The sequence below is a fragment of the Natator depressus genome, chromosome 6 (assembly GCF_965152275.1).
Source record: "Natator depressus isolate rNatDep1 chromosome 6, rNatDep2.hap1, whole genome shotgun sequence".
NCBI lineage: Eukaryota > Metazoa > Chordata > Testudines > Cheloniidae > Natator > Natator depressus.
In genome coordinates, this window is record NC_134239.1 from 19,239,060 (window position 1) to 19,261,629 (window position 22,570).

The 22,570-nt window shown below is 55.6% G+C and overlaps 2 protein-coding genes across 5 annotated transcripts in view; one reads left to right on the plus strand and one right to left on the minus strand.

The window, feature by feature from the left end:
- PKP3 (plakophilin 3) overlaps positions 1 to 10,464 on the plus strand; it is a 35,660-nt gene extending 25,196 nt beyond the window's left edge. Inside the window, exons 8-13 of the mRNA XM_074954701.1 lie at positions 1,317 to 1,481; positions 2,285 to 2,470; positions 3,170 to 3,323; positions 4,152 to 4,344; positions 5,009 to 5,096; positions 6,933 to 10,464. Of these exons, the coding sequence (XP_074810802.1) occupies positions 1,317 to 1,481; positions 2,285 to 2,470; positions 3,170 to 3,323; positions 4,152 to 4,344; positions 5,009 to 5,096; positions 6,933 to 6,968 (822 nt within the window). The 3' untranslated portion in view covers positions 6,969 to 10,464. The remainder of the gene's footprint in view (positions 1 to 1,316; positions 1,482 to 2,284; positions 2,471 to 3,169; positions 3,324 to 4,151; positions 4,345 to 5,008; positions 5,097 to 6,932) is intronic.
- Positions 10,465 to 12,247: 1,783 nt separating this feature from the next.
- Positions 12,248 to 22,570, minus strand: part of SIGIRR (single Ig and TIR domain containing) — a 28,810-nt gene continuing 18,487 nt past the window's right edge. For 3 of the 4 annotated variants that reach the window (XM_074956891.1, XM_074956893.1, XM_074956890.1), the window contains 5 exons: positions 20,845 to 20,988; positions 20,090 to 20,192; positions 18,977 to 19,127; positions 15,080 to 15,254; positions 12,248 to 13,486 (listed from right to left, as the gene is read on the minus strand). In XM_074956891.1, the coding sequence (XP_074812992.1) occupies positions 13,281 to 13,486; positions 15,080 to 15,254; positions 18,977 to 19,127; positions 20,090 to 20,192; positions 20,845 to 20,988 (779 nt within the window). In that variant the 3' untranslated portion in view covers positions 12,248 to 13,280. The remainder of the gene's footprint in view (positions 13,487 to 15,079; positions 15,255 to 18,976; positions 19,128 to 20,089; positions 20,193 to 20,844; positions 20,989 to 22,570) is intronic. The other variant, XM_074956892.1, reaches the window with a different exon arrangement.

A 22,570-nucleotide genomic window follows, 5' to 3' on the forward strand; every position in this document is an offset into this window, starting at 1 on the left:
GCTCTCTCACTGTCTCTGCTTCCTCTTGGCTTGGAGCAGCTCTTCACTGCGGTACCAACTTCCTTAGCCCCTCCCCACACGCCTGAGGTCTGCCAGGCCCTGCCCCAAAGGGCTTATCTCCCCTGCCCCCGGCAGCACAGCCCGGGCACCGGTCCTGACCTCAGCCAGCCCCCAGCCTCCCCCGTGCGGCCTGGCCAGCCCCGCTTGAGAACAATAGGGTGTTTCCACCCCCCAGCCAGCCTGCAGCCTGCCATGGCTCTGCCATACCGGAGAGCAGGCTGGGCCGGCTGAGTGCCCTGGGGCTGCTCCATGCCGAGTGGCTGGGGGGACCAGGCGTAGTCCCCACAGGCAGCCTAACCCCTAGAGCTGCAGCTGTCAGAGCCCTTTACTGAGCAGTCGCCAGCCTCCCAGAGCCCTTTGCCAGCCGATTGGCCATGGGCCATCCCGAGCCTCCCACTAAACTCCTGCCCCAATGGAGGGGCTGTAGAGCCTATGTGCAGTGCCCCCAGCTCCCTCCCAGGCCACGGGCCCCTCCCCTGCACACCTCTTCAGGAGGAGGAGGGCAGTGGGCTGGCTCCAGCAGCGTGTAGCCTGTGTCTGAGCCACACTTCCCTCAGAGACAGGGCCTCCTGACCCAGACGGGCGGAGCCCCAGCGGCAGGGGACCGTGCCTGGAGGGACGTGGGGGTTGGGATGCTGGGAGCGAGGCCAGGGCTGCTGGGGGGACACTCAGGACCCCTTCGTCCCTGAATGCGGAGTGTTTCCATTCGTAAAGTCTGTGCCTCTGTCCGCCTCTCAGGCGCAGACTGAGCCGTGCTCCAGCTCTCCGCAACGGGGCGCCGCGGGGACCACAGTTCCTGGTGCGGCTCGGCCCCGCCGCCAAGGGTCTGAGGTTTGGGGACAGTTTCCCAAGCCGGGCAAGGTGGAGAAGGGAATGGGAAACTGATCGCCTCATGCATCTGATCATTGATCACCTTCATGAACCGTCCCAGGGCAGGGCTGTGTCCCTGTTCACTGGGAGCCCCTCAAACCAGGGCACTGAGCCGGGAGAGTGAACTGGCACCCCGATACCAGGGTGATGGGCACATTAGACATGGGCTGGCTGGCTATGGGCTTTGTTGGTCACGTTGGCACTGTGGGAGCACTAGCCCAGCCCTGATGGGAGGCCCTGTTCCCAGCCTCCCCTTTGGCTGGGGCCAGGCTCTAGTAAGCAGTGCTGGGCGGGACGGTCCAGCCAGAGCCTCTCCGACGTGGGCTCTGAAAGGCAAGCCAGCTGGAGTGAGTGGCCCAGGCTGATCCCGCTTCCCCCGTCCCCAGAGCGTGGAGAACGCCGTGTGCGTGCTGCGGAACCTCTCCTACCGCCTGTACGACGAGATGCCCCCGTCCTCGCTGCAGCGGCTGGAGGGGCACCGGCGGGACGGCACCACTGGGACGGGGGAGCTGGTGGGCTGCTTCAGCCCCCAGGGCAGGCGAGTGCGAGAGGTGAGAATGGGGCGGGGAACAGGAGGGGACTCGAATAGGACACGGCCAGTGAGCGATGAGCTGGGTCGCTGAAACGAGGGGTGAGTGGATCATTGGTTCAGCGACCCGGCGCCAGGCCGGAAGCCTCCCGTGGGCAGTGGATCAGGGGGTGGGTGACTGATCACCTGGTGCTCTTCCGAGTCTGTGATTGGCGGAGAGCATGCGCACCGTCCCACCCGCAGGGACATTTAAAAATGGGTTTCCATGAATACTTGTGTGCCTGGCTTTGGAACGCTCCCCTGGTGAGCCCGCGCGGCCGGCTGAGAGACGGGGGTCACAAATCAAGGGATGGAGCCGGGTGCTCATGGGGGCAGGGGTGATAGGGAAGAGAATGGGGGTCAAAGGGATGGGGGGGACCAAGAGGCCATGGCCCCGTCGCTTTTAAAAGTGCGGCTGGAAGGGCGGTGCCCTCCCACTGGTGGCCGTGAGGGTGAGTGAAGGGGGGGAAGGGCGGAGAGGAGTGAGTGCGGGTGGGGTTTTGAGGGGAAGAGGGGGGGGGGCTTTGGGGGAATGAGCAGTGCGAGGTGGGGGCTGGGGAGGGGCAGGGCCTCGGGGGAAGGAGTGGCATGGAGGCAGGGCCATTGTTCGGGTGCTGGTGGCCCCTCCACCTTTAGGGCAGCTGCGTTGCTCCTGGGCAGTAGGGATGGGGGGCCATGGGGCTGGGGACAGAGGTGAGAGGGAAGCGGGGCTGCCCCATGTGCGCAGGGCCCCCGTCGGGCTGTGTTTCTCTGTTGATGGGCTGGTCTCTCTCCTCGGCCCCCCAGCACCACATGAACACAGACATGGTGACCTTCACGGAGGTCTCCAAGGACCCCAAAGGGATGGAGTGGCTCTGGAACCCGCAGATCGTGGGCATCTACAACCGGCTGCTGCAGCGGTGCGAGCTGAACAAACACACCACGGAGGCGGCCTCGGGGGCGCTGCAGAACATCACCGCCGGAGACCGGAGGGTGAGGTTGGGCCCGGGGACAGGCCAGTCCCATCCCGCCCAGGCTGCGTCCTTCCCCTTGGCCACGGTGGGCCACACCTCCCCCAGCCTGGCGCAGACTGGAGCCACCACTGCCGAGAGGCCCGGCCTGAATCCGCCTCGGAGGCTGGACTCCGCAGTGGGGTAATGCAGGGAGGCTGGCCGTGCTGTAGGTCCCCAGGGCTTCTGGTCACCTCTGCCCAGCTGCTGAGGGTGAGATGACTGGCCCAGAGGGATCAGGCTGAGCTGAGCCTCTGTACCTGCCCTCCAGGAAGTGATGCCACCTGCCCTGGTCTCATCCCCCCTGTGCCCACCATTACCTTGCAGCTGGGAGCATTCAAGGGCCTCCAGCCCTCCCTACTGCAGCAGAGTTGTCTCCAGGGCAGCGGGGGAGGGTGAAATATGGGTGTGAGGGGGCTAGGGAAGGCAGCACCAGAGTGGGAGTGGGCCCCCCACACTGAGAATGGGGCAGGGAGATGGAGTGGTAGATATGGGAGGGGGAGATATGTGGGCGGGGCATGGGAGTGGCAGGGATCAGGTGGATGCATGGGGTGGTGGGGATGGGGGGATACATGGGCTAGAGGTGGAAGGGACGGGGGTAGTGAGGGTGGGATGGGTCGGTATTGAAAGGCCCAGGGTGCAACACGCCTGTAACTCCCCCTTTCTCTATCCCCATCCCCAGTGGGCTGGCGTGCTGAGCAGGGTGGCTTTGGAGCAGGAGCGGATCCTGAACCCTGTGCTGGACCGAGTCCGCACGGCCGACCACCACCAGCTGCGCTCCCTGACGGGGCTGATCCGCAATCTGTCCCGCAATGCGCGCAACAAGGACGAGATGTGTGAGTGCTGGGGGCGGGGGCTGCAGGGAGAGCCCAGGGCTGACAGCGGCCGTTGATGGCAGCAGGGGTTAGATGGGGCAGGAGCTGCCGCTAGCAACAGGCCGCTCTTCTGAGAGACCTTCCCTGCTCCTCTTACTGCCTGTGCCCATCGTCCCTGGGACCAGCCAGGCCTAGTTAGTGCTTTTTCACTCCCCTGGGCACCTCAATGCCTTCCGGGCCCAGAGGGGCCCAAACACCCCTAGCAGAGCTCTGCACAGACAGGCCGTCCCTACCTTGGCTGATGGCACGACCCCGCTGCGCACACAGCTGGGCACTGGCAGCCATTTGCCAGGTGCCCAGAGATTGCAGTAATCTACACTGCAAACGAATAAACAGCGCACGGCACACTCCCGTCTAAGCCACTCGTCTCCTCTGCAGACGCTCACAGCATTTCCAAGGCCCCAGGTGTTTTAACAGCCTTTCCCAAGCTGAATCCCTACCTGTTTTCTGCCTGCGCGTCTAAGCACCTTTTGTGCTATTAAAATACCACAGGTGGATCTGTAGAGCTCTCTCGGTCCTCACTAGCTTTTGCACCTCCCCTCAGTTTAGTGCCGCCTGGGAGTTGCGTGGCTGTGCTGCTGATTCCCTGCTTTAGGCCATTCAGTGAGACCCAGGCAGTCCTGGCCCTTGCTGCACCCCACTAGGCCTCTCTCCCCATTGCGCATGTTGCTATCCCATCACCCAGGTCTGTTGCTGCATGGCCTGGGTGACGCTCTCGTGGCCCTGTCCCCAGTGCTTTGCTCCAGCCCGTAGAGCCGGCCCTTGACGCCGGTCCGTTTGCCTCGGCAGCGACCAAGGTGGTGAGCCACCTGATTGAGAAGCTCCCCGGGGGCCTCGGCGACAAGGAGCCCCCGACCGATGTCATTGTGAACATCGTCGCTGTGCTGAACAACCTGGTGGTGGAGAGCCCCATCGCTGCCCGCGACATCGTCTACTTCGACGGCCTCCGGAAGCTCTTCTACATCAAGAAGAAAAGGGACAGGTAGGAGCTGGCGGGGGCCTGCGTGTCTTCCCTGCCAGCCCAGTTAGCCAGCCCTGCCCCTCCGCTCCTTGGGCACAGGAGCTCAGCTCACGTCAACGTCTGAGAGCCTCTTCTGGCCTGCATTTCCAGATCAGTGTGGTGGGAGACAGGGGACTTCCTGGCCAGTCTGCAGCCCCCACCCCCCTCAGGGCTTGGGCTGGTCCGAGTCCCCGGTACACACTCCGAGAGTGGTCCCAGGACCACTGAGAGGGTCTTCTCACCAGGAATTCCTCCTGTGAATCATCCCAGGTCCTTACCCTAAGGGAGCGCACCTTGGGGAATAATTCTCTCGCCCCAATATGTTTATGGGACACTCCTAGCCACCCAGCTTCATCTTCCCAGGATTTGGCTGGCGGATGTGTCAGTAACTTCTCCAGCCACACCCAGCATGGCGGTCCTGATGAGAGGCCCTCAGGCCTGAGTGCAGCAGTGACCATCTGGTCCTGGTGTACTCCATGGCTTCTCTCTTGCTCTCCCCACACCGCCAAATCCTCACCCTGTGTTCAGAGTGCCTCTCGCATAGCGCCCTCCGTCCCCACATGTGTGTTTCCTGGGCCTGTGCCAGACAGACACTAACGGGCGAGGAACAAATGGCGTCATTGTGTCCTCTGTGTGTTTGCCCTAGCTCGGACAGCGAGAAGTCCTCCAGAGCTGCTTCCAGCCTGCTGGCCAACATGTGGCAGTACACCAAGCTGCACCGGGACTACAAGATGGTACGTTCCTCCCTGAGCCAGCGCGCTCGGCACTAGCTCGGCTGAGCCTCTGGTTGGGTTGCTCCGCTCTGGGGTGGAGCCAATGCTGTCTTTCGGGTTGGCTTGCACATGGTGGGACTCTCCCTGCAGGCATTGTCTAGACTAGGACAAAATTGTCTAGACTAGGTCAGCCTGGAGGGGGGTGTAACAGGGTCTCCCCAAACCTGGCCGTGGTTTCCCCACTCCAGTGTAAGCTGGGAGACCAACTCACTAGCCAGTGCATCAATGAACCTCGCACCACGGTCACTACTTCGTTGGCTTTTCCCAGGGCTGCATTGTGCAGACACAGTTCAGCCTCAATCCCAACCGGAAAACCCAGGCCCTGCTGCCTGCCCTGGGCCCTGCAGGGCTGCTTCTGCTGCTGCCCACCCAGCAAGGCTCCCCAGCCAACCCTTGCCCCTAGCAGAATGGCAAGGTCTCCTCCAGAAGCGTTCCCATGGCTCTCCCCCTTGAGTGAGCTGCTGGTTGGCCTGTTATCTCACGGGCTGGGAGGGGCAGCTGGTTAGTGACAGGTGGGGGCTAAGCCCCATTCTCCCCCACACCCCTTAAAGGACCACCCCACCCTGGGACAGGAGTACGTTGGGAAGGCAGGGGAGCTGTGGCCACCTTATTGGTCTTCAGTTCTCTGCCTCCTTCCGAGTCAGTGTGTGGCCAGAGGGAGACTGACATACACACCCAGCACCCACAAGGATTTCTTTAACCCTCGGCTTGCCGAGAGCTTTGGGGCTGGCTCAGGGAGTGACATCCCAGGTGACTGGGGGCTTCTTCTTCCATCCAAGCAGTGAGCACAGTCAGCAGATAGGGCCTCAGCACAGCACTCCCTAAACTTCCTGGGCTCAGCATGAAACCTGGGGTGAATTCCCCAGGGGGCAGCCTCTTCCTTGCTTGCCCCAATTCCTGACTGAGACTCTGGAGGGGATGTTCCCCAGGACATGGCACAGGGACAGCGGAGGGAGCTCCAGGTCACCTAAGTGAGGTTCAACTGTGAGCCACAGCTCCCGCTGCAGCCCATGGAAACTATGGGTCCCATCATCGCCTGCTCCATCTTGATCTGAGGTGCTAAGATGAAGCTTGGTGGGCTGGGGCCTGTCATCTCTTGCAGGAGTCTCCTTGGTACTCAAGGTGAGGCCATCTGCTCCGTTTTATGCAAACTAGAGGTGCCCTTGGGATCCTGGGAGATGCTGATGCAGCCCTGGGTTGGGCAGAGTTTGGGTGCCCCAGGGATTGACTCACCAGTCGGCTGAGGGGGATGCCTAGGAAATTCGGAAGCAGCCTGTTAATGGGAAATACGCAGGGTCCTCATTCTTCTCAGACTGTCCCTCACTGCCTCACCACTCCTGGTCCTGGCTTCACTACAGCGGTGCCCTCTCTCCTCTTCGATTTCCTTGGCTCTGTAGCTCTGCTCAGAAATGAAAGGACAGTCTAATGAGCTGTTGGCGATGGCCATTCAACCCCCACCAGGGAAAAATGGCCTTGGGGGGACCAAGGAAGGGGACAACATGTCCTATCGGTCCTCAGTCTGGTTACATCCCTACCTTGGTGTGATCCGCCTACGGCTGCACGACCCCAGGGGGCCCAGGAAGGAGAGAGGTTTTCTGTGGCCCATATTTTTAAGTGATGAGTGATTTGGGAGGCCCAACCTGAGACCCCTTCAGAGGGGCCTGACTTTCAGAGGGTGGGTCTCACTCACTTTAGAGAACACAGGCCTGCATGTGTGACTTGCCCCCTTGGGCTGCAGTGCTGGGGCTCCTCAGCAGAAATCTCTCTCCTTAGGACCGGTCTGTTTGTGTCTTGCAGAAGGGCTACCGGAAGGAGGATTTCCTAGCTCTGTAGGACGAACATCCCCGGAGCGGCAGAGACGGGACTGACCAGCCCTAGCTCTCCCGATGAAAATTGTCCTCACAGCAGTACAGACTGTGGCTCTGCCCCAGGAATCCCCCCTTGCTGCAGCTCCCGTTCTCCTCCATCTAGACCAGTAGCAGCTTGGCTGGCCGGCCTCATTTTGCATTCATGACAGCTTCTTCTTCAAGCATATTGGGAGCCTCTCCTCCCCTGGTGACATCGGCGCAGCCTTCGCTCCAGCAGCACTGCTCTGGGCATGCCCCAAGGAGCAGTCAAAGGACTCCACTTGGCAGGCCATTGGTCCTGCTTTGAGCAGGGGGTTGGACTAGATGATCTCCTGAGGTCCCTTCCAACCCTGATATTCTAGAATTCTATGGCACAGGAGTCCTGCCAGCACCTGTAAGGACACGAAGGGAGCTTTGCAAGGTCTTCTTGGACCTCTGGATTACTCCTAACGCAGTATGTCTCTATGGCTATTATTCCCCGTGCACACCCACCTCCCCATGGACTTGTATTTTTTAAATTAAGGAGGATCTCAGCTCTGTCCTGGGGTCTGTGGGATTTAAAGGGGAAGGTGTGCACACAGTGGGACATTGGTGTCAGGAGCCCCTGGCTTCCTGGGGCTAGTGGGGCCATACTTGTCTAGTTGTGGTGGGTGTCTGGGGCTTGTATCATGCTCACAATGTATTAGGAAGCGGGGGGAGAGGGGAGTATGGTTATGTTGTGGGCTTGTGGACCTGGGTTGAATGGAATTTGGCAAAACAAACACAGGCCCGAGGTTTCAGAGCTACCCAGGAGCGTTATTCACCTGACTTCTTTAGCGCTAGTTTCCCTTCGCACCAGGGGCCCAACTGCAGTCAGACCCTCATCCCAGCGACGCTTCCCCTCTGGTGCCTGTCAGAGGGTGAGCTGGCCAGCCCTATGCCAATCAGAGGGCAGCCCCCTCCCTAAAGCTGCTTCTGGGGTCGGGAGCGGTCGTTCTCAGCGCAGCGACACTTCTTCCACTCCCTGTGCAGGTAAGCGTGTGCTCTGCTAGCAAGCGGGAATGCCTGGTATGTGCTGACACTGACCCTGGCCTTGTCACTCCCCAGCGCGTGTGCCTTTTGCAGGGCCACAGCTCTCGGGGAGACCTGGTCTCATTAACTGAGTTGCTAAAGGTCGTTTGCGTGTGGTGTATTAAAATCCGACTGAAGAGACAGTGTGTTGTGGGCTGGCGGGCCAAGGCCCTCCACACAGGCTGGGTTTTGTGCTCCGTGTTCCCTTTGCTGGATGCATCAGAGGCGGGCTGTGTTGTCGGGTGGGGTAGTGCTGCCTATTGCGGGTGTTTAGTGCTGCACTAACAAAAGCCTAAATACAACCAGCTGGGGAAAGTGGTTGCTGCAGGACCAAACCAAACACTCTGGGGAAACCAGTGTCTGAGCACTTGTGCCCTTTCTCCCTAATGTAATAGGGAAAGGCCCTGCCAGTGGCTAAAGGGAATCAGTCTGAGCTGCCTGGGACCGATTATCCTTGCATCTGCATTGCGTTGCCCTAAAATGCTCGCGCTTGCATGGAAAACTGGCCACACCTGTATGGTGAAGGGCTGAACTTTCTTGCTCATTGAAGACCCTGCTGCAGGAGTGCCCCCAGCGGGTGTCCTTCCCATATTCCAAATCGGATAATGAAATTCTGCCCAGCTTCAGCTTCGTTTGGCTTTCTAAAAGCTGGGGCATTGCTGGCATAGACCAGCTTCTGTGGCCCCGCAGAGGGGGCATGTCACTGGCTGGGGAGGTGGTTTCTGTATTAGCTGTACAGTCTGAAGCACTTTGGGATGAAAACTGAGTTACAAGATCATGATTAAACTCCTGGCTTGGCCTGTGCACTACGTTTGGTCGCTTACTGGAGCTTTAAACAGCCCTCCTGGCTCCCACACCTGCCCTGTGGGATGGGAATGATGCTGGTTCGGGGCCTGACTGGGAGCTGCTCACGGCTTTGGAAGCAAGCACTGATCAGAGGCACAGCGCCAAAGGGCCCTTGGGGTAGCTGTAACACGAGCAGCACTCACACCTTGAGCTGCTATGTCCTACACAGGGTTAGCCAGCAGGCCTGCCCTTGAACTGCAGGGGCTGGCTCTTTGGAGGAGTCCCTCCCGCCTCCTGTGCCTTGTCTCCCACACTAGCCCAGGGGCTCATGGCTGCCGCAGAAGGGGTGCCTGGCATCAGACCCAGTGCTCTGGGTAGCCCCCCTGAGATGATTCAGCTGCTCCCCTCTGGCCTGGCCTCTGACACAAATCGGAAGGCACTGACTGGTCTTGTCGCTGCGGTCAGTCCTGCGGTAGCTACGGGGCCGAGCGCTGCCTTGCTCCAGCCGCATGCCCATTGTACCTGTATATGCTGTAGATAGGAAGCTCCCTGGCACCGCTGTAACGTAGAGGTGGGTGGGTTTTTTCCCTCTGTCATTTTAAAATCCTTGGGGCTCAGTCCTGCCCTTGGTCACACAGGGTGCAGCTATAGCTGTGTGACAGCAGGCAGAGCTGAGCCCTTTGGGTCACTCTGGAAGTTTCATTTGCCTGAATTAAACATGTGTCCCCATCCTGGTGGGTGGGCAGCTGCCCCTTGCTCCCCTGGCCTGCAGGGTGGGGAAGGATTCCCAGGGAGCATTCGGAGCTCTTCTTCGGATCCCCACTGCCACTCACGCGTCCATGTGGCTACCCAACCCTGGGCTGAGTGAGAGGGCTTGCAGTGGGGCAGGTGAAGTGTATTTCCCGACAAACACCAGGGAGAGGCATTGGCTAGAGGGAGCTGCTGGCGTGGAAGACCGGCTGAACATCTGGGCAGCATCTCCTAGCGAGGGGTCTCTCCAGGGAAGAAGGGACGGGCTGGCCGCCCCGCTGCCTGAGCCATTTAAAATACAACTGGAGAAAACACTGGAGATTATAGAAGGGACCTGCTCTGACCCCCCCAGCGGTGGGACTAGATCACCTACTCTCTCTCCTCACCTCGACCTCGCCTTTGTTAGAGGGGGCCCAGGCTGGGATCCGCTCGCTATTGTAGCAGTTTGGTTCTCCCTTCGGAGGGCATGAGGCTCTGACCGGTGGCCATGAGACGCTGGATAAGTGCTGTACCGTGCTGCCTCTCTGGGGTTTCCCTATAGAAACAAGTCAATAGATAAGCAGAGTCCAGGGGCAGGGGGAGGAGCAGAATGGATTGGGGGAGTCTGGGTAATTCTGATAAGAGAGGTAGCTTCAGCAACAGGAGCAAACTGCATCAGAGGAGACGGTTCAGTGCCTGGGACAGAAACTTGAGGCCAGCTGCTACTCCCGGTGACACCAGGGTACTGCTGCTGGGGGGTGACTCTGGTTTGACCCCAGCGTAGCAGGTACCAGAGTCTGGCCTCCAAGCCCGTGGCTGAGGCGAAGCGGGGTTCCCAGGTGAGGCTGGCATCTCTCTCGGTGCATTTGTTTTCCTCAGCCAGGAGTGGAGTTCGTTGTGTTCCCTAAATAAAGGCCTTGACCAGTGAGTGGCTCGGAGGTCTTTCTGTGGTGTTTCCGAGAAGGAAGAGGGGGAAGGGCTGTCAGGTTAACGCTCCCTCTGCTTTCTAACCCAGCCTGCTACCCCTGGGCAGGAGCCAGCAGCAAAAGACCAGCTGTAGCCTGAGTGCGGCACCTCCTAGCCACAGCCTCTGCTGTTCTCCTGACGGTCCCTTCCCTGCTAGGCATGGCTCAGATCAGGTAACCCCCAGGGGAGCCCTGCCAGCCAAACCCTCCTTACTGCCCAGTTGACTAAAAAGTTTCCTGATACTAAAGTTAATTGCTTTTAAGATGGGCTTTGTAACGAGGGCAAGTACCCTGCAGCAGTGCTGGAGTCAGACCACTGGGGCTGTGAGCTGCTTGGCTTGCACAGGCTGAGCAGGGCTGGGCTGGTCACGACTTAGGGAAAGCTGGGGAGCACTGGGGCGGCGGTCGCTGATGCTCCTCCCGAGTGAATGCAGATCCAATGCCCTAGCCTGGCACTGGGGATGCTGCTGCTGACTTTTGCTTAACACTTGGATCCTGTGATAACGAAAGGTGCCCCGGTGTTTTGCAAGAGCAGGGGTGTTAGCCCCAAGCCCAGACTGGCTTTGCAATGGCTCATCCCATTCTGTCTGCACAAAATCTCCACGGGCAATGGTGTCCCCAGCTGCTGGGCTGCTGCCTGGCGCTGCTGGGCTCCAGCCTCGCAGCTGCATTTCGGGGGCTGAGGAAGCCCTGCTGGCCCAGCAGGAAAGGCACCGCATGGACTGTGAGTCACGACCTCTGCATAGCCACAGCTCACTCTCGCAGGCAGCCCCTGGGCCTAGCCGTGCTGGTAGCTGCTACTTGCAAATTCAACTGCGAGCCCTTGTGGAGCAGTGAATCAGCAGGAGGACGAATCTCATGCAAAGACTCCCTGAATGAGCCCCATTCACCTTCCAGCGAGGCCGACAATTAACGAGCCCATGGATAGTGCTCTGCGCACTCCCCAGGCAGAGCACAGAAGTGGTCAGTTTTTTGCTTTGTCTTAAGTCTATGCTGTAACTTTCCCTTTGGAGGATGGAGCTGGAGTGAGCAGTTCTGAGGATCTAGAGTCCTCTGGAAGCTGGGGCCAGGCCCGCCCCCGCATCTCTTGGCTGGCTTGACCCATCTCTAACCCTATTTGCCAGTGGCAGCAGCCGTTGTTAGAACACAGGGGGTAGTGTGGGACCATAGGACCGTAGCTAGGGTCGGCGCTCGTGAATGCTAACGTCCTAACTGAAAATGAATGCGGGGGGGGGCGTCTCCTGCTAGTCCCCACTGTTTGTGCTGTCTCTGTGTCCCACACTGGCCCCTTGCTCACTTCCGTGTCTCAGAACAGGTACCCGGGGAGAAGTACTGTCTGGGGCCGGGGCTGTGGTAAATACTAGCGTTCCCCCATGGGAGGGAGCGGGGCTGTGCAGTTTGCAATCAAGGTCAGAGGCCTTTGCCAACACACCTCATTCCTGACCTGCAGCCCCCCTGCTATTCCAGTCCTGAGTCCCCACTAGGCTCTGCCCCGTTTCCTGCTACTCCAAGCCCTTGGCCTAGGAGTAGCTCTCCCTGGGGCTGCATGTCACTGCCCAAAGAGGGAAGAACGTGAGATCCCAGCCCTCCTTACACAAAGAGCTCACAACCTCCATCCTCTCCTAAAACTGCTGGTGGAGGGAAAAGGCCAAGAGCAGCTTAAAACAACAGTTATTTTAATTGTATTTCAAAAAGAAGAAAGAGCAAAGCGGCTCTGTGAATCAAGGAAACCCTTTCCAAAGCCGTCCTGTCAGTCCCTAAGGAGCAGCGCTGTAAAGCGTGCCGGTGAGCGATGCCGTTACGGGGCACTTCCTGGAGAGAGCGACACGTCCCTGCTCTTGCTCCTTCACAGGAAATGGCCCCTGCTGAAGTGCTGGTGGTACAAGGACCCCTGAGCAACCAACCGTGCAGCAGGGGAGGATCAGCCTCTGCTTTCAGTCCCCTGGGTTTTTCTGGTGTCTGCCCTCAAGCTGCTTTAACGCCCCTGGCTGTCTCTGTCCTTCAGTCCTGAGGCTGAGTTAGGTCCCCCCAACTCCCATCAGACCTTTGCGCTGTCTGGCCTCTTATCCACACACTAGCTCCAGCTGCTGGCTGAGGCCTCCATGTGCATTTGCTGCAACAGTGCTACGCTGTCCTATGGCTCTACGTTTCTCATTACAAATCCCAGTCCCCTTTCAAGGTGACCCCATCCTTAGCCCTGCTGGTGGTGTCCCCCCCAACCCAGTCACCGCTAGACCCAGCGCCGTGGGACAGCCAGGAACTCCGTGCTTGCCAGGTACCACATGACGCAGTATCTCGGTACCCAACGGCCATAACAAAATCCAGCACCTCCTTGGCATCTGTTACTGCAATGCCCCCATCATGGTTCTAGCGATCACAGAGACACCCCTCACCATCTGCAATGCCATGGCCCACCTCAGCGCACCAGCTTTCTCTGGGCTTTTCCCTCGCCACCTCCCCCCCCCAGTCTCTTTCAGCCCGTTCCAGGCTGAATTCTTCGTTCCTAACAATTTCCCTTGGTCCTGAACAGTTGCAAAAACTAAGATCCCCAGCATTTAGATGGGACTGTAAGGCTTCAGTGGATGGGTAGAAAGTCAGCCCTTTCGCCTGCCTTGACTGCCCCATAGAGAACACCCCGGAATGGGAGTGCTGAAGACCTACCCAGGCCTCTGGGTTAAAGAAACTAGCTGAGCAGCATTTCCTGCTAAAGGGACACCAAGATGGCCAGTCCCATGGGAGCAATAATCCCACCGTCTCTGCTCTCCCTCTCAGAGGTCGTCTTCTGTCACGAGGCAGTAGAAGTCTGTCCTTGCTCCGTAGTTGCGTGAGCCGAGGTCAGAGATGTCTATTTCGCTCCTCTGGCCCTCTTCCAGCTGCACTTCTTCCATGATGCCAGCTGATAATGCTGGTGGTCCATCAGGGCTAGTCATTCGAGGGGGCGGAGGGCCCCTTAAAATGGACCCACGGACACCTGCTGGGATGGAGAGAGTGTAGAGATCGGTGGGGGATGGGGGACAGGACCCCCAGCCGCTCCTACTCTGTGGGAATCCCAGGAGTTCTGGCTTGCTTTGAGGGTGGAACGGGGATTTTGGATAGAGACTACAGGGCTTTCCTACCACAGAATAGCAATTCTAGGGTCAATCCATACCAGCCAACAGCGGAAGAACAGGAAGTTAAAAAACCCAGGAACTAACTGTTCCTCCTAGTGAAGAGCTGTTGCCACATCTTCCGGTCACAGTCTTCCCAATCTCCTTGCCAGTGCCCTGCAAAGCTAGAGAACAAGGCTGCCCCAGGATCCCAGCACACTGCTGCACTAGCCGAAGAAGGGGAGCTTTGCCATGCCTTGTGTGGGGATGCAGCACACAACCAGTAACTCCTGTTCCTGACACTTGGGTGCCTGAGGCCTGACAACTTGCTGTCAGGCGGCAAAGAGCACCTGACAGAATAACCGCAGTGCTCCTGTCTGAACTCCAGCCAGCTGTGCCAAGCCCATCATTTCTCCACTCTCCTCCTAACAAGACAATCACTGGGCGCAAACAAGCTGAGCTCTGCGTTGCCATCTGCTTGTAAATCTTTTATAAGCACAGGACTTACTTGAATCCTGTGACTAAAATTAAAATATATTTCCCGGCAACTCAGCATGTGTTAACAAACCCTGGACTGCCTCTCCAAGACCTTTGGGGCAGATACCGGTAAGCGTACCTCCCTCCCACTACTCCAGCCAGCAGCAGCTCTTCCAGAGGCTTGGGAAGAGACAAGGCCCAGCAAGCATCACTCTCTTTTCGGCCTGGGAAGGAAGTGAATGGCCACTGGTACAACCTTTCCCTTCTCTTTAGCCCGTGCTCTCTTTGACGTGGTGACTTGGAGGATATTAGACTGCTTCAGCCTGCACAGGGAAAGGGATGGGGCCTCCAATTCCTCTGCGCTTCTCAGAGCCCTAGTAAACTGCGGGGCTCTCCCCAAGAGGCCGAAAGGGAAGAGTAGGTGGCACGTGTGCATGTTGGGGGTAAAGGGGAGGAGCTGGGGTTGGTGGCCGTCCAGGGTGATTTAGTTAGTCCCAGGCATGAATATCTTGTGTTAGAAACGGGTAGCCGATCAGGATTTGAGCACATCAAACCCAATCCAAAGTCAATGGCAAGGACAGCCCTGGGGGCATGGGAAGGAAACTCACAGCCACCTCTATGGGGGGCAGGTCAGAGTGCAAGGCTCCAGCAGGCAGATGCAGAGAGATGGGGAAGGAGGAACTGTTGAGATGGCTATCAATGGCCCTTTGTCATTGCTCAGCCCTCTAATCCTGGCTGTAACCTCAGAGGTGAGGTTGGAAATGGTGTTCTGAGGGGTGAACTTTGCTCCTACTCGAGCCCAGCTCCATGTGCGGAACACCAGCGGGAGGGGCACATACCCCAGGGAAGTCTGGCCCTATGGGTGCAGGTTCCTAGACACTAGGTGTTCATGGAATAAGTGGCTGCAGCCCAGCCAGTGTGTTGTGACACCCCCTTTATAGAATGGGGCTCAGAAACTATGGCAATGGGAGCCATATAAGAACACAGACAGATGGTTACGGTACCCAGGTCTCCCTCAGGATGTGGGTCTCCTCGGTACTCCAGGTAGCTGCTGTGGAGAATCAGCATGGGGTCCTTGTCCTCCTCGAGCTGGATCTGAGGGTCCGCCATGATCCCCTGGTAGGACACCTTCCGTGGCAGAGCCAGGCACAGCTCCTTCCAGAAATCTGACGACGGGGTCTGTAAGGAAGAGGGAGAACCCTGGTTGCATTCCCCTACAAGCTCTGTTCGAGCCATATCCCTCGCCGAGTGCAAAGCCCCGCAACCCCTGACACGTCTCTGGACAAGTTTCAGCACCTACTTGCTGAGCACATTCTTGGGGCATGTGAGCTGTGACACATGCAGCAGGTCTGGCTCCTGAAAAGTTTATGGAGACAGAACTTCTTTTTCGGCAGAGGGAGCTGGAAACTCAGCCAAAAAATCAGAGGAAAATGGAACTTTTTTAAAATTTGTATTCTGTCAAGCCTAGAGGCCCCAGCCGCACCCAAGACCCCATTGTGTTAGCCCTGTCTGTGGCTGCAGGAAGGGACAGTCCTTACCCCACCAAGCATAGTCTAGACACACAAGACAGCCAAAGGGTGGAAGGGGAAATGAGGCACAGAGGGGAAGTCCCTTCCCCAGAGAAGGTACCCAGCAGGTCAGCGGTGCAACTGAGAGCAGGGAATAGAACCCAGGTCCCCTGACTAGATGTCCTCTGTTCTATCCACCAGAGCATCTTCCTCCCACAAACTTCTGCCCCTTCTGGGCATTCCCCACACTCCTGGGTCCCACAGAGAGCAGGGGAACAGTGTAATCCTGTCTCTTCACTGGGAATTGCACATTATCGGAACCAAGAAGGATTCGGTGCTACCTTATCTGCAGTGCCAGGATCAATTCTGGAGGAGTAAATGCTGTACAGAAGTGCCTGAGATCTGACCAATCCAGCTCCAAGAAGCTTCCAAACCCCTTCAGTCAGGGGCAAGTGTGGATGGGGCCTGCCGTCTCGGACACTGGCCGTCTGGCGTGTGCAATGCTTTCTTCTTGAAGCTGGGGGGGATCTTGCATTTGTTCAGTGCTGCTTCACTCTGGCAGGGCTGCTCCAGCAGTACAGCTCCCTAGTGTCAGCAAGGGCGTGTCCCTGCACATGTCTGAAGCCCCAGCAACAGAGCTCTGGCAAAGACTGTATTCAGAAGATGGCCTCTCGCCAAGCTGGGATCAGGAAAAACAAGCAGAACCTGGGTGGAGATCCTGGCAGAACTGCTGAGACTGTATGGAGGCTAGAAGCTGCAGGTCTAGGCTTGGGTTTCAAAAAGAAACAGCTGTGGGAAGCAGCAGGACTTCATTTTAGGCCCAAGAGAAAGCTTCTGTCCAGTTTTCCAAGCTAGCTTTCTAGTCCCAACCACGCTGCTCTGGAGAGAGTTAAAGTGCAGGTCTCCCTTGGACAGAACGGGGCTCCAGATCCAGTGTGTGTCGCTGAGTTCAAAGCCAAGGTCCTGGCTCTTGTAACTGCCAGATCCTGGGCTCTGGGATTTGACAGTGGAGTCTTTCCTTCTTCTGCATCATCACCAGGAATAATGATTTTGCATGATGCCTTCCCTGCTTACGTCTGTGCAAACCCATTAGCCTTCCGTGGCTTGCACTGGCATAGCCGAGGAGAGGAAGACGGGGGTTACACCAGCTGCACTGAGGGCAGAGTTAGGCCTGCAGAGCCTCTATTGCTGGTGATGGTGCAGGGAGGGAAAGAGCCCAGTGTGAGTTTGGGGTTGGCTGTTAGAATTCACATTTGACTTGTGAACTGAGCACTTCTGGTCTGAAATTAGAGACAAAATCCACCCAGAGCTCCAGGGAGCATGCATAGTGGGGAAGTAGGAGAGGTAGGTGAGGACATGGTGCTACCGCTCTTTGCCCCCACACTTTCAAGCTGTGCCCCCAGTAGTGCAGAGAAAGTAGTTCCAGCATTTTCCCCAAACGTGGGGATTAGCTGTTCCTGCCCCATAAGTGGGGCGCGCAAAGGCCAGGGACAAGCCAGCCCTAAATTGCTCTTGGTAGTGAAAGCCAAAGATTAAACTTGGCTTTGGATGCACATGTCAAAGCCATGTGAGAAAGGCAGTGTGTTCCCATGAACGTAATGAGCCAAAGGGTTTAAATGGTTGGCTCCATCCTGAGTCATCCTGTGTCAGGTACACAGGAGAACCTGGCTAGTCTAATGAGAGAGCCCAAATGCTAACAGTGTACACCCAACCTCTCTCCGAGAACTGGAGAGGAGTCTACAGCCAAGTGAGTGGCACCAGGGGAGTCCATGCTGATCTCTGAAGAGTAGCACCGCTGGGAATGTAGCTTTCGATAACACGACTGAAGAGGGAACATTATTAATTGTAGGGAGTGGTTTAAAAATGCTCTACTGTCACTGTGGGCCTCACTCTTTACACTGTTAGACATCCAATCTCCTGCACAATTGTGTATCTAACTTTTCCATCCCATTACCACATCTGCAAAGACAGCCTGGGTAAGTGTGGTCATTCCTGCGCACAGACAGGAGACTGGGGCTCTGTTCCAGCTCTGCCACTGATTTGATGTGTGTCTCTGGGCAAGTCATTTACAGCCCGAGTTTCAAAAGTCCTCAGCACCCAGCAGCTCTCGTTGTTCTCAATGGGAGCTAAGCGCTTCTGAAAATCTGTCCCGTAGCCTCCATGTCTGTTTGGAGATGATGATCCTTCCCCAGCATTGTAGCATGCGGAGACATCTCTTACCTACTGCCCATTGCCATCTCTCAGGTTATGGTGCCACCACGTGGCCATCTGGGTCACTACCTGGAGCTACAGCACTTCTACGAAACTCCATGCTCCTTTGCCTCTGAGCTTCCAGGCAAGGGAGGATTATGTGGATTACAGGATTTACTGTTCTTTGTGAAAAACCCCAGCCAGCAATTAATGTGGGTAATGTGTCAGTGGCCAGAGGGCTTCTCAAGGAGAGCTACAGTGCAGGGAGCCCAGGGCAGCAGCCAAGAGGCCTGCTGGGGAGAGCTGCAGTGCAGGCTGTTCAAAGGCCATGGCGCTCTAATTCTGGTATTGCAGGACACTTCCAGCAAGGCTGCCTAAGGGCTTGTACACACTACCACTTAAGTCGGTATAATTTAGATCACCCAGGGTGTGAATAGCCACCCTGTTGAACGACGTAAGTTACACTGGCGTGGACAACGCTATGTCGTCGGGAGAGCTTCTTCTGTCGACAGAGCTACCACCTCTCATGGAGGTGGTTTTATTAGACCGACAGGAGAGCTCTCGCCCGTCGGCGTAGAGCATCGTCTCCAGATGTGCTGCATCGGCGCAGCTGCGACGCTGTAGCGCTTCTAACGTAGACTAGCCCTCGGTAGCAATAGGCTTGGCCTGACAGTTCAGCACCTCTCCTTGCAGTAGGATACAGTCTGTGTGGGTTTGGGAGAATCTCTGGTTTCTCTGTTACCTCAGCAGGGCTGAAGTGGCGCTCACTGCCTTCAGAAAGGGAGGCTGCAGCATCTCTTAGTGGCCAGGAACTGACAACTAATTGGAGTTGGCTTGCCTTCCCAGTCATAGGGCTAGAGTAGCCATAGCAGATGCCAAGAGGAGGGATGTATAGGGGCAGGACAGTGAAGTGTCCCAGCAGAGTTCAGCGGGGAAAATCCTGAAGACCCCACTCAGCCTATCTCGCTCTATTTTTCAAGCTCTGGAGTAGCAGAGTGGCCTTGGCACACACCATTGTGAGGTCAGTGAGCAGAGAGAACGTCTCAGGCCCTCCACCACAGAGAACCAAGTTTGCGTGTCAGTGCTTCTCGTAAAGTTTGAAATGCTGCTTTGTCAAGGAGAGTGGTACCCAGAGCCTTTCATCAGTACTGTGAGAAACCTCACTGACCAGAGCCTTCCGCTCCCACCCCACTCACAGCTTACCATTGAGCCGGCCCGCCAGAGCAGTAAGGTCAGAGCATTCTTGTGCTGCTTCAGCACGTTAATGGCCATATGCTCTATCTCCCGATACTGGCTTTCAAAGGCGACAAAGATGGGTCTTTGGGACAGTTCCAACAGCCTCAACAGGCCATCCCTGCAATACAAGGCAACCATTTCAGGGAGTTAGGAGTGCAATGAATCATGCCTGTTCAGCTTACCCATCTCTTCATTGCCCTGACCAACTGCAAAGCAATGGAAAGACTCCCATTGACTTCAGTGAGCGTTGGCTTGGGAGCTAACTGCTTTGGAAGCTGGAGTAAGGACAATAGAGGCAAGGTTTTTAGGGCTTGTAACCACATTATAGGTGGAGCTGGAAGAGATGCCTTTTGTTAAGATTGCCCAATACTGTCTATGATAAGATTGCATTAATTTGCTTATAACTTTGGCAAACTTTCACAGTTTGGACTGGAATTTTCCATGTCACGTGTCTAGCAAATGTTTTAGAAAGTTTGAGCTGAAAAGTTGAACCATTTCAGAGAACAAGATTAAGGAAGAATTTTTTTTTCACCTTTCTTTAAAAAAAAATATCTTACAATAGTTTCATTCAGAAGCTCTGGCTTTGGAACAAGAGACTTGAAATTTGGTGGGATTGGGAGGAGGTCACCATGGTGCCCAGGATGTGCCTTTTGCTGCTCCTAGGAAAATACACCCGAACCTGGCCTGGGAAAAATTGCAGTTTGCACATGCTCAGTAGAGACTTGTTAGAGTTTGGTTGCTAAACACTCTGAAGATTCTGTCTGCACTGAGCATGCTCTAGGTCACCGAGCAGGACTTACTTGCAGTTGCTCCTCACAGCCACCACAGGCTGCTGTGGCACCAGACATAGGAACTGAGAGCAGGGAGACTCTCTCCTGTGCTCTCAGTGACTCCACTGCTGGACACCCCAGCAGTGTGGAGGAGGAAGAGGAGGAATAACATGACTGGATTGCAGAGGGGGGAGAAGAACAGGGTGCAGTCTGCCATGCAGTCATTCTGACAATCTAGTGAGAACTACCTCTGTGCTACTAGGAGAGCAAAGCAGCAGCCTAGAACCCTGCTCAGTGACCAGCCAGTTACCTGAAGTTGTTGATGCACCAGTCTTGCTCCAGGTATGCATACGAGAGAACCACAATGAGGCGCCGGCACCGGCTCACGTTCATAATCAGGTCTGCTGAAGGCTCTACGGGAGTAGGATAGGAATGAGATTCACAGTCACAGCCAGGGCAAAGACTAAGCAGAGCCAGAATGGGCCACCAGCACTTCACTATTCCTCCTCCTCCTCCTCCAGGAATGGCTTGCCTTAGCATCTGAACCCAAACTGAGGGCAACAGGGTGTCCTCATGAAGAGGCCCACAGTCTCTCAAACAGTTGAATTCATAACCCAGCCTGTCTTAGAGAGTAAAGTGCTCCTCTCTCCCAGACTCAGGTTACACTGCCGGATCTGAAGAAAGTGTTTCCCAGTGATTACAGCAGGGGACCAGGTGTCAGGACTCCTGGGTTCCATCCCCAACTCTCTCACGGAATTGTTATATGACGTTGGAGGGAACACTTGACCTTTCAGTGCCTCTCTTTTCCCATCTCTAAAACACTCGGCTATTGACATCACAGCATTCTGAATCAGTTTGTGTTTGTAATCTTTGACAGCAAGGTGTGTGGGAGAGCAAAGGGAAGTGGCATACCAGAGAGCAGATCTGCTATGCAAGGTGACGCTTCCTGGGTCCTAAAGGGCAGGTTCATTAACCTAAGGTCCAGGCTGACTTCCCAGCAGTGGGAGTATGTCCATTTGCCTCCCATCTAACCTGTGGCCTGGCAGCGTCTGGGATGGTCCATACCTGAGTTGGGTAGGATGGTCTTATCATCCAGGAAGAGCTTGTAGCCATGACGGTTCTCCAGCTGCGGCTTCATAATGAAGTTCACAAACTTCCTGTCGTCCGGGGAGTTTGCATAAGACACATACGCATCATACAGCTTCCCATCTGTGAAAAGTGCCCAGCAGGGCAAGGGAGAATGGGGGTGGCAAAAGACACACTTAACATTACAGTGTGGCAGATACAGAGCTCCGTTTGTCAGCACGGACAGCCAGTTTCCTATAAGCTTCCCAACTGGGGAAAGCATTGCTAAGACACCTCAGGCTGGAATCTCTTTGGGGCAGGGCACCTGTGTTAACTTGCATACGAATTGCTGTGTCACTAGATGGTGCTACTTCCAGGATTTTTAACGACACTGAAAAACTCACCATATAGGAAACCCAACATCCCAGCCACATGGACCAGAAAGCTGCAGGGGTGGACTGTAAAATGTCCCTGTCCTCCTGAGAGGAGCAAGGCAGGAACTGGAGCGGGACCTGATCTTACACCCCAGTGTCCAATCCAGAATCATCCAAATTCTTTCCCCAAAGAGGACTATACTTGTTATTACCACTGGTTTGTGCTAGCAGACCGCATGTTTTTTTTGGGACAAGAACTATCTCTTCGTAGATGCTTTGAAGAGCACCAAGCAGATGGTGGGTGCACTGTAATACAAGTAATACAAATCCCACAGCAACCCTGGCAATGGTCCCAAGTATCTGTCTTCAACAGTTCTCACCATCTCTATACTGATGTATTTTTTAATACGCAGAAATAGGAGATAAAATACACATGCACATACTCCTAGTATTCCCAGATTCTAAAAAGACACCATAATTAGAGAGACAAGGTAAGTGAGGTAATATCTTTTATGGACCAACTTCTGTTGGTGGAAGGTACAAGCTTGTACCTTTCACCAACAGAAGATGGTCCAATAAAAGACATCATCTCACCTACCTCTCATATCCTGGGACCAAATATGGCTATGGCATCCTTGCAAACAACCATAATTTGAGTTAATGTTGAAAGAATCCATGATATATTTTGAGCGAAAAATCCTTAAGAGTATTGCAATTTTAAAGAAATGACAACAAAAAGTCCCAAATAAAAATTTAGCCAAGACAGTGGATAATACAGAATTAAAGTCACCCAAACAATCTTAGCTCTGCCCCACCACACCAAAAACCAGAAACCTGGAGAACACTTTATCCGTCCATTACTCAGGGACATCTCATTAATGACTGCAAAAAAAATCATACTGAACTTTTGTGACGGACTGCAAAGATTATCCGCGTGCTGATGGCACAATGGGGAAGAGTTAAGGATGTCTAGGTGACTTATGTATTTGCCAACTTTCCAATGTTTAGGTGTTTCTGTAGAGTGGAATTCCTAGGATTTCTAACCTGTGTAATACCTTCTGCTACAGAATCACTTACCAGCTTCACTTTGACAATAATCCTAAAGGTCTTGTCTTCAAGATGGGTTGCACTGATTTAACTTAAGGTGTTACTTAAACCAATTTAGTTCAACTGGAGCAAAAGTTGAATGGGAACAGATTCAATCTAAACCACAACTGGACCTATAATGGGGTATGCAAGACAGGAAGAGGGTAAATTGGCTATCAAAGGCCAAATCAGCCCAACTGGAGACACCTGGAGCAGGAAGCAGGCTTCCAGGGAGGGGTTTAACAGGAAGAGGCCTGGGCCCTTGG